Source organism: Larimichthys crocea, chromosome XII (genome assembly GCF_000972845.2).
Source record: "Larimichthys crocea isolate SSNF chromosome XII, L_crocea_2.0, whole genome shotgun sequence".
NCBI classification, from domain to species: Eukaryota; Metazoa; Chordata; class Actinopteri; family Sciaenidae; genus Larimichthys; species Larimichthys crocea.
In genome coordinates this window covers 11,512,751-11,524,054 of record NC_040022.1, presented here as the reverse complement: position 1 = coordinate 11,524,054, position 11,304 = coordinate 11,512,751, and the positions used below count along the sequence as shown (strand labels likewise).

Below are 11,304 nucleotides of genomic sequence, written 5' to 3'. Positions count from 1 at the left end.
TGCCCCTCTTTGGCCCCTCTCGTCGGCCCATTTTGTGCCCATTTTGGTCAGGAACTGGACAAATCTGGATTGATGATGTGTTGCCTGTTCAGGAATGAAAGTTCTATAACTGTGGTCAGCACGGGAGGATTTGGGCAACACAACTGTAACCATGGTGAGGATGCTGGTGTGATCTGTTCAGGTGAGAAAAGTTTTAGATAAAGTATTTAGAAAAATGTATCCTTTCCTTTTTGTTATTTGATCAGCTCTGTCACCTCTTCATTGTGACTATGACTATGATGTGTGTCAGAGCTGTTCGACACACAGCACTGGAAAACAGCTGGTACTAGCTGTGTCAGCTGCAGTGCGATGTGTCTTTAGAGTATTCACAAGCAAGAGTAACAAGGAATGGTGTGAATAACTGTTGATCAATGTTTGATTCTACTGTGTAAAGTGTTAGATGTTTCTCACAATCTGTGTGTGTCAGATGAAAAGTGTGTGAATTAATCATAACTTTTGACAAATGTGTTACAAACAGCAGTTTCTGTCATGACCATGTGTTCTATCCATCAATGTTTGTCTTCTGCGTTTTGAGACTAGGTCGGATCAGATTTTCTGTCTGGTTCTGGATCTACTCTCTGTGCTCTGGAAGAGTTGAAATCTTCACAAACAATGTCTGGGGAACAGTCTTGATGATGACTGGACTGAGTGACTTAAATGATGCTCAGGTGGTGGTGTGCAGTCAGTTGGACTGTGGTACAGCACTGAGTGCCCCTACGTCGGCACATTTTGGTGAAGGAACTGGACAAATCTGGATTGATGATGTTGCCTGTTCAGGAAATGAAAGTTCTCTAACTGAGTGTCAGCATGGAGGATTTGGGCAACACAACTGTAACCATGGTGAGGACGCGGTGTGTTGATCTGTTCAGGTGGAGAAAAGTTTTAGTTAAAGTATTTAGAATAAATGTATCCTTTCCTTTTCTGTTATTTGATCAGCTCTGTCACCTCTTCATTGTGACTTATGATGTGTGTCAGAGCTGTTCAGACAGGCACTGGAAAACAGCTGGTAACTGCACTGCAGTGTGTTTTTAGAGTTTAACAGCAGAGTAACAAGTGTGAAATGTTGATCAAATGTTTGATCTACTGTGTAAAGTGTTAGATGTTTCTCACAGTCTGTGTGTCACATGAAAAGTGTGTGAATTAATCATAACTTTTGACAAATGTGTTACAAAAGCAGTTTCTGTCATGACCAGTGGCGTCACTAGGCCTATTTTAGGGGGGCTTCCGCCCCCCTAAAATTCTCAAGCCCTCCTAAATAATTTGGTGGTGTTTTATTATTATTTTTATTTATTATTTTTTTTTACAAAAAATGCCTATTTATGCAAACAAAGTGGCCAGAATATGAGTTTAAACCAATAATCATATTAAACTGTCATTATTCACTTAAATATGATCATAAATCTCATTTCATCGGGTACGGTAGAGAGAGCCCCTTCAGTGCGTCATTATACAATCCATTCCACTTTTTCATATAGAGAACGCCCACATCACTGAAATTCCAGTCCCTGTTTTCCATGCGACCCCTGCTCACTGCCGCTTGCGTGTTTACCTCTGAAGTACACAGGCCGAACCTCACAGCGGCAAGACAGAGCGCGAACGCATGGGTGAAGGATGGACATTAGGCCTTTTTCAATAAAGTAAGCATTCATCACTGCTGGTAGTAACACTTAGCTAACAGCAGAAAAGTTCCATGTAATTAATAAACCAAATGTTCCGTGTTTGAATCCCGCTGGCCAGCTCTGAAAGTTCCTAGCTGCTGCTAGCTAGTTGAGATGACTTCTGTTAACCATTCCCGCTATTCGTTTCCTGACCGTGGTCGGGAAAACCAGGGGAGATCCGTCTTCTCCAGGGCCGAGAGAGTAGTTTCTCGGGGCGAACTCCCAAGATTCGACTCCACACTAGTGATGCGCGGGCCGGCCCGAAACCGCGGCACCCACGGTCTGCCCGCGGGGCGGGACGGTGCGGGTAGAGAATGTTCCACTTTATTGGCGGGGCGGGCTGGGGCGGGTCAAATAATGTATATTGGGATTTTTTTTCCATTTTCTTTAGCCATAGTTACTAGTTACTCCTCCAAAAAAGTACCTGCGTTAGTAACGTAATTACTCTGTTGTAAAAATAACTCGTTACTGGTAACAGTTACCATAAGTTACCAAATTTTCGGCGCGCGCATAGCGCGCAATAACTTTTCTCCTCTATGGGCTAAGCCACCCCAGTTTCTTAAACCTAGTGACGTCCCTGGTCATGACCATGTGTTCTATCCATCAATGATTTGTCTTCTGTGTTTTGAGACTAGGTCGGATCAGATTAGCTGGTTCTGGATCTACTCTGTGCTCTGGAAGAGTCGAAATCTATCACAACAACACCTGGGGAACAGTCTGTGATGATGACTGGGACTTAAACGATGCTCAGGTGGTGTGCAGACAGTTGGACTGTGGTTCAGCACTGAGTGCCCCTCAGTCGGCCCATTTTGGTCAAGGAACTGGACAAATCTGGATTGATGATGTTGCCTGTTCAGGAAATGAAAGTTCTCTAACTGAGTGTCAGCATGGAGGATTTGGGCAACACAACTGTAACCATGGTGAGGACGCTGGTGTGATCTGTTCAGGTGAGAAAAGTTTTAGATAAAGTATTTAGAATAAATGTATCCTTTCCTTTTCTGTATATTTGATCAGCTCTGTCACCTCTTCATTGTGACTTATGATGTGTGTCAGAGCTGTTCAGACACAGCACTGGAAAACAGCTGGTAACTGCACTGCAGTGGTTTTTAGAGTTTAACAGCAGAGTAACAAGTGTGAAATGTTGATCAAATGTTTGATCTACTGTGTAAAGTGTTAGATGTTTCTCACAGTCTGTGTGTCACATGAAAAGTGTGTGAATTAATCATAACTTTTGACAAATGTGTTACAAAAGCAGTTTCTGTCATGACCATGTGTTCTATCCATCAATGATTTGTCTTCTGTGTTTTGAGTCTAGGTCGGATCAGATTAGCTGGTTCTGGATCTACTCTGTGCTCTGGAAGAGTTGAAATCTATCACAACAACACCTGGGGAACAGTCTGTGATGATGGCTGGGACTTAAATGATGCTCAGGTGGTGTGCAGACAGTTGGACTGTGGTATAGCACTGAGTGCCCATCAGTCGGCCCGCTTTGGTCAAGGAACTGGACAAATCTGGCTCGATTATGTGGCCTGTTCAGGAAATGAAAGTTCTCTAACTAAGTGTCAGCATGGAGGATATGGACAACACGACTGTAACCACGGTGAGGACGCTGGTGTGATCTGTTCAGGTGAGAACATTTCTGAATCTCTTGTCTGATTCATGTTACAATAATAATCATAATAACTGTTTAACTGACAGTCTGTGGGGTGAAAAAGACACAATGCTGAGTCTTGGCACAAAGGTTTACATACTTTATTATCTCTGATATCTGACACAATATTCATGAGTTCAGACTCATTGAAATTCAGTTCAGTTACATTTTTTGTACCAGGCTGTAAACGTTTGTATTTCTGCTGTGAACACTTCTGTGTGACATTATAACTTGGGGCTTATGGAGACTTTTGTAGCCAACCTCAAGCGGTCATTTGAGGAACTGCATTTTTTGGCACTTCCACGTTGACTTCACTTCACAGCCACAGATAATAAATATGTTTCCTGTCCTACCCAGGGAATATTCCTAATGTGTGTGATCTGTTTCACAGTTTTGGGGAATTTTCCTATTTTCACACTTTCATGTAGTTAAAAACAAACAACTGCCACAGGACAGACATTTATTCTGTGTCTGAAGTTATGTCAAACAGCAACAGTTAGCTATTTTGGATCAATCATCCTAAAGGCATCGATAAGTGATTAAACCATCAATGTGTATGAGTGATTTTTAAATATATTTATTTAATAATGTGTGTTTTTCAGAATTGATCTTAATATGATCGTCTTCATTGTCTTTATGTTGTCTCTTTGCCCAGTGCCACTGCAGCAGCCCAGCATCTCCCTGACATCTCCTAACAAAGGGCTGGTCTGGAGTCCTGAAGGTGCAGAGATCACCAAGGGTTACAGCTTTGTCATCACCTGCTCCATTAACTCCAGATATACAAAAGGCCATTTCATTCTCATCTTCTCTGGCTCCAACATCACCAACACCAAACCAGCAGTCAACCAGTCAGCCTCCTTTGACTTCCCTGTAGCTGAGTATGAACACCAGGGAAACTACAGCTGTGTGTATGAAGTCACACTGTCCTCAAGGAAATTCACTTCTACTGGGACAGCAGCGATTAATGTCACCATTAAATGTAAGTAGACAGAATTTAAGCTAGCTATTTATTGGACCATTTGTAGGAACAAAGTCCCCATGTCTAAACCAGTAGAACATATTATTCTCTGAGTATTTAGCAAAGATACAGATATCACTGTTTCCACCAATCACCAAATAAATGGGTATTTCCACAGGTTGCTGAGCACTTAAACCAAAACTGTATTCATGTGTAAAAGCAACAGATCACTGCTTTAAATATTTAAATATAATCTTGTGTTCTAAAACTAAATATATAACAATACAGTTAAGTAGAAACAGCTCACCTTGTAGAGCGACATTCCATGTACCATGGCTGTACCATGTACCTGCAGCACAGGTTTGATTCCAACCATTAACCCCTTGCTGCATGTCATTTCCCGTCACTCTTCAGCTGTTCCTGTCAATAACACACACAAAAGAATAAAATGTAATATTAAAACAAAAAATTGGATATTTGCAGTGGCAAGGGAAAATAATTTAAATATTTAATCAATGATCACAGTATAAAAATTTAATATTTTACTATTATTTACTATTATTTACTACATCATTAGCATGTTATAGCCCAAAGTCACAAAATACATTTTGCCTTGGAGGGCTTTACAATGTGTACAGGGAGTGACTTCCTCTGTCCTTAGACCTTTAGTTTGAGTGAGTAAAAACTTGGCCATTAAAATCCCTACTTAACCGTACTTTTTGATAAAGCTTATAGCTAGGGCTGGCTCAGGTCATCCCTTAGTTATGCTGCCAGAGGACTATTTTATCAGTCATTGTAATTGTACAATATGTTTGTGTTGATGTGTTCTGTACACGTGACATCTATTGCACCTCTGTCCGTCCTGGAAGAGGGATCCCTCCTCTGTGGCTCCTCCTGAGGTTTCTTTCATATCATAACAATCATGGTCTGATCAAGAATACACATTGTGCTTGTACTGAATAAATCAATCAACATGTTTCAAGGAATAAATGTTTTTCTCTCCTAGTTCCTTTCATGCCACTGTTCTCTTCAGTTGGCCTGCTGGTGCTGCTGCTGGTCTTGGTGGTGGTCTGCATGGTGTTCAGAAGAAGACTACGAGAAATGCAGCATGGAGCTCTCGTCCAAAGTCAGGGTCTGCCAATTAGGAAGCACATGATCTTAGTTTGTTTAACTTTTTTCAAGATTTTCAGAGAAGTGATCATATATTCTCTTCCCATACTTCCAGTGACTGCCGGGATCCATCATGAACACGAGCAGGAGGAACATGATTACATAAACATTGAACCAGTGCACTCCGCGCAAACAAGAGGGTTGGAAGAAGAGTGGAGTGATGAAGATCACCACTATGTAAATGTACATCGGCCCTTTGCTTAAGATGCTTCAGACAGTTACTGAGAAGACAGCGATATTTATGAAAACATTCACAGGGGTTGTCATGGATGAAGGAAAACTAAACTATGCAAACAATGGTGTCTTCATATGTCTGTGTGCATAAAGATGTGCCGTTACATTGTGCATTTAGTAGAGGTGTGAGGGGGTCAGTTTGACAGAATGACATTCCATTTTTTTGGAGCTCAACTGGTGTTACTGCACCTTCTCTATTTTATTATTATTATTATTATTGTTGTTGTTGTTGTTGTTGTTGTTGTTGTTGTTGTTATTGTGTATTTTTGATTATCTCAGGACAGGTAGTTATGTAGACATTCTTCTACATTGGATGATCTTATTACAGACCTGTATTGATCATATTTGGTACTGATTTGGATCTGCACTATGCTTTATGTCTATATTTGTTGAGGAAACAAATTGTTTTATCAGTTTGATCCATTTATACATTTTATCATTGATCACAGAGATGTGCTCTTGACAAGGTTTGGGCTTTTTTGTTCAGTGTTTCCTGTTTTATTTTGTAAATCTCTCTCTCCTTGTGTCTGTCACTTTACTTCCTGCTGTTGTTGTTTTCCACCAGTTTTCATGGCCTGTTCCATCCTGATTAGTTTCACCTGTATCGTGTTATCCTGCCTTCACTTGTGTACTTAGTCCGTGTATTCCTTGGACGTATTGGACAGCTTTGTTTGCTTGCATAGATTGCCTTACCTGGTTTTGAACTGAGCCTGCTTGACTATCTTCAAGCTTTTGTACATTCACTTATTGCTAATAAACCAATAATCTGCACCATATATTCCACTGAGTTTGCATTTGAGTTCCATTCCACGTGTTCTGGCTGCTGCTTGAACCGTGACAGCTTTGTTGACAAGGATTTCCACTTTCAATTGATAATGCATTAAGCCTGAATGGTTAAACAGCCACTAATGCTCATACTCATGAGCATTCATGTATTCAATCTCTTAATTGTTACTAGTATTTTTTTTAAAAATAGTTAAATAGCAGTTGTATTCTCTGTCCTAAAGAGACAATCTCTGCAGCAGCACACCAAGAAAAAGAAATCATTTACAAAAAGTAAAGAAATACCAATAAAGTTTGGTTCATCTTCTATCTGTAATTGTTAATGTCCAGGTCATTACTATGTATCAGTCATTAATTAAACATGTATGCACAAACAGTGCAGTTGATACAGTGCAAAAGCTACAGAGAACACCAGCCTTCAAATATCTGTCTTGTGAGTAGCTGGTGCTCTAATAGACAAATATTTTTTAAATAAATGACTTTATACTGAAGCTAGAATAATAGAGCTAATGTTGATTTTTTCTTTTCAATTATCTACAAAGTAAACCGGACCTCTGTTCATCACCAAAAGTACAATTTGTTTTAAATGAGTGGGGAAAGTAAAAGACCTCGGGCGAACCATTACAAATACATAGTTCTGGAGAAGACCCCCCCCTGTACTTAAAGGTATCGATGTTGGGGTGGATAATCGATTTCAAGACTAGTCTTCATGCTTCAGGCACAAATGAAGCCACTTGGCTATTCATTTAACTTATAATGTAGGCTAATACATTACTTAGTGTTGTCAGATGACTCAAATGTGAAACATATTATAATTTGTTGAAAATATATTGTTCCAACTTTGTACAAATGTGACGTCAAATGATTTGAGTATTATTTAAAATGTCTGTTTAGGAGCAAATGCACACAGACTTTAATAACTTCCTGTAAGGATGCTAATCACAAAAAAAATAGACGGCTGAGGAGTCCAGGTAAAAAAATAAACTAAATCAAAGACAAAGACAGTAAGAAAGTAAAATAACACAATACACCCAAGACCCAAGAAGACTCTTTCATTATAAAACAGTAAATACTAAACCAGAAACCCAAAACCTGAAGAAACCCAAACTACACTACGGCACACATTTCTTTGCTCTGTGCAAATTCAAAATGAAAAGAGACTAAGACTAATTTGTGTTCGTGGATCATCGAAGGACCTAAGGCGGGCCTGGGTGCACCTACCCGTCATTCAAAGCAAACACGCTGTTAATTATGCAGAACTTCAAAGTTGAATTATATTAAACCTTAATTAAGGTTATTATAATAAACATTCATATGGATCACTTACGTTTACCTCTCCTCTACCTATCCTGCATTGGATAGTGTGTAGGTAAGAATTTTTCATCATCATGGAAATAAAGGGCTCTGTTGTAAACAGAAAAAAACAACTCCAATGTGCAAATTATATGTCTCTTTTTTTAGGTGGTGTAGGTGAAGCTGCACAAGATGTTTCCCTCTGATGTTAACAATGAAGTTGCTTGTTGTGACAAATCCATATAGTAGAAGTCTCATGGCCATAATTAGAACAATAAATATAATCTTTGCTCCACTCTGTATCCTTCTGTTCAGTCTACCTCGGCGGGGGGAACATTAGGTTAGTACTGATAACATGTAGAGATATCAGTCATACTTTGTGCCTTCTTCAGTAGAATGGATTCAATAGAATTTCAATAAGGAGATGGTAACACTGAGTCAGCCACAAACTTTAAACAACCCAGATTAGCTTTCAGGCTGAAGTCTCCTTTTGATCGAACTTATTATGAACATATGACATGACATTTTGTCCTCATTTTTCCAACCAGGTTTAGCTGAAACCAAGCCCACTTCCTTATGACAAAAGCCTGTATGGTATATGACTATATTTTTGCAAACAGTGACATGGGGCACTGAGTTGTATCTATTTACTGTTGATTACAGTGTTAAGTCATGGGAACTGTTTATTCTGAAGGACTATGAGTTAACAGTATGAGTCAAGCATAGACGCTGTATTATCTGTGGCTCTGGTTAAGTCTGTTTTTTCTGTGGTCGGTTTGTAAGACAAACAGCCAGCGATGTTGCTGATGCAGCGCATTGTGAGCTGCATTTCCCCGATAAACACCACCACCAACCTATTCGGCTGTTGCTGTACCTCCTGCCCTGCTGCTGCTGAGGGTCTGGTAACAGTTTCTGCTCAAAATAAAGATTCACGCCTTCCTAGTTTGTGTCATTCTGTCAGATATATTAGCGCCATGGCTGCAAAGAAGACAGTGTCGGCACAACCTTTTGGTCCAGAGTGAATATCTACTATCAACAGAAACAAGAAAAGGTCTTCCAAAACATTAACATTTTAGAAATGCAGGCTTATTGTGCTGCACTGGGGTTATGCAAACGGACTGACTGCAAACAAATTGGAAGCCTGAAGCGAGATTTGCATTAATAAGTCTCACTTGTATAGAGTATACGTTTTTCCAATGAACAGTATCCTTATGTGTTGCCGATAATAATGATACATTTCACTATGACTGTACCTGTGTGATTATATGTGACTTTGTTAACTCATAGCCCTTCAGAATGTATCCCATTACTCTACACAGACATTTAACGAACATAAGGAAATAGTATAGGAAATACATTAGCTATTTTTTGGTAGTCCGATAACTGTGGTTAACTGTTAAATCTTTCATTATATGGAAGTTGCCATGGTCTCATCGTGGATGCATGACAAGACCTGGATACGGTGTCACCATTCAGCCTTGCTTCTGATTGTCCAGTGGCCACTTGCAGGATTGTTGCAAAACCTCCCCTGGAGATCAAAAAACATTTACTAAAAGACGTCCATTATAATAGAAACGTCTGTAAAACTGTTGACAGGACACCTCCAACTGCAAACATGGTCAATTCTGACCCTGTGAAGTCATGACAGGGAAATGTGAAGTCTGTGGGCTGAGTGGGAACTTGTAAGAAGGGCCAGAAGGACAAACACTACTCTGTATATTCAGCCACATGACCAGGAAGTAAAGCTGGAAGCTAGAGAATTGCGTATCCGCCAGGTGAGGAAGTTTTGAATAGACCTTTTTTCACAGTAGTCATTTTGACATGAAAATACTAATTAAGTTTCTGTTCCATTTGTTGCAGCACAGCCTTTCCAGTGAGCCAACATGCACCACAACAGCACCCTAGCTGTGTATCGCTGGAAACACCTGTGTTTACCTTACTTTCATGTCAAAATGACTGCTGTGAAAAAGGTCTATAGGCGCCATCTTGTGGCCTTGCGGTAGAGGATTAATAATAATAAAAATAAATAAATAAATAAATAAATAAAAGAGGTGAGGTAAACTACAAGAGAGTGGATGCTATCTTATTAACCAAAAACACAGACAAACATCACCTCTGTCCACAGGTACTGACTTACTTAGTACTTCAGCCAAAAAAACAATTATTAACATTTACAATTATGATACCAAGAGACATGTTGGCAAGCTTGAGAATACTGTCAGGCTGTTCAAACATAAGGTAGTCCCTCGAATTGCATCCTGCAGATTGAAGGGCAACCAGCCAATCAGGGACAGGGAGCCACACAACTAACTAACTCTGCACACACAACAAACGCTACAAGAAAAGTTATACACAGGAACTGGCAATACCGGTATTTTATTAAATACGAAAAAAAAATTCTATCCCATCATGATAATGGCAATATATCATACTGTTAGTTACAGAAGAAAGATTCAGAATCACTTTTATTGGGCAGTGTGTGCACATCACAGACTGTATAAAATATGAACGCAGCCTCTGTGACATCACCCACAGGTTTCTGAAGTGTGGTGGCTCTGGCTGCCGCCATCTTGGCAGTCCTGCCTCTGCCTCCCGGATAATCTAAAACAAAACAAAAACAATATGTGGATAATGGTGTGGTAGTTATTAGTTGTTCCTTATGTCCAGTCTGCTCTGTCATTTTGTTTTCGTTATTCCAAATAAATTCTCCAAAGACATTTTTGCTAGCTTGTGGGCTTGTTTAAGGTGACGTATCACGTCAACGACATGAACGTCTTATCATGTCTTGACATGATGTACAGTGTTGTGGCTACAAAGTAACGCGTTAGAGTACTCTAATTACTTTTTTCATGTAACATAACACGCTAGTTTCGTGCGTTAAGTAATCAGTAACTTCGTTTTTTTTTTTAAGCACTCTAATGCGTTACTTGTATTCATAGGTGATGCTGTAAGGTAACAAATTACTTTTAATGAATGGTAACGTTGTAACCTAATTAACTACTTTCCAAAGTAACTATACCCAACACTGATGATGTATATGGACATATTTCAAAAATCTGAGTCTCAATCGTTCAGACTGTGATAATCAATAAAACATTTATTCATTCATTCTTTCTGTGTAGTCCACGTTCTTTCCAGTCCACAGCTCGGTGGATGGGGGACCGCTGGTCAATGACACAAACATGAGTGTGTTTCTGGCTTTGGCAAATCAAAATGTTGGCCGTGAATCAGTCCATAGGACCTTTAATATCTCAGTTTAATTCACATTTATCCAGCTCCGTTAGTGCTTTGATGTGATTTTTATTAATGTTTTTTATTACATATGTTTGTTTGTTTGTTTTCCATCTCTCACTATCTCTTGACCACTAGAGGTCCTCCTTCATCCCATGACCGCTTCATGATGACAGCTGCTGGTTCGACTGTAGCCACAGAGTCCTGTTGTTGTCTGAAGCGCACACACACACACACACACACACACACACACGCTCGTCTTATTGGCCACGCCCCTCCATGAATAA

At 39.7% G+C, this 11,304-nt stretch overlaps 1 protein-coding gene across 1 annotated transcript; it reads left to right on the top strand.

The window, feature by feature from the left end:
- The first annotated feature begins 1,811 nt into the window (after nt 1-1,811).
- On the top strand, nt 1,812-5,832 carry LOC113747032 (deleted in malignant brain tumors 1 protein-like). The gene is made up of 6 exons (XM_027284989.1): nt 1,812-2,004; nt 2,333-2,644; nt 3,013-3,324; nt 4,004-4,327; nt 5,313-5,432; nt 5,532-5,832. The coding sequence occupies exons 1-6, from the start codon at nt 1,812-1,814 to the stop codon at nt 5,678-5,680; spliced, it is 1,410 nt and encodes a 469-aa protein (XP_027140790.1). The 3' UTR covers nt 5,681-5,832.
- Nucleotides 5,833-11,304: the final 5,472 nt, after the last annotated feature.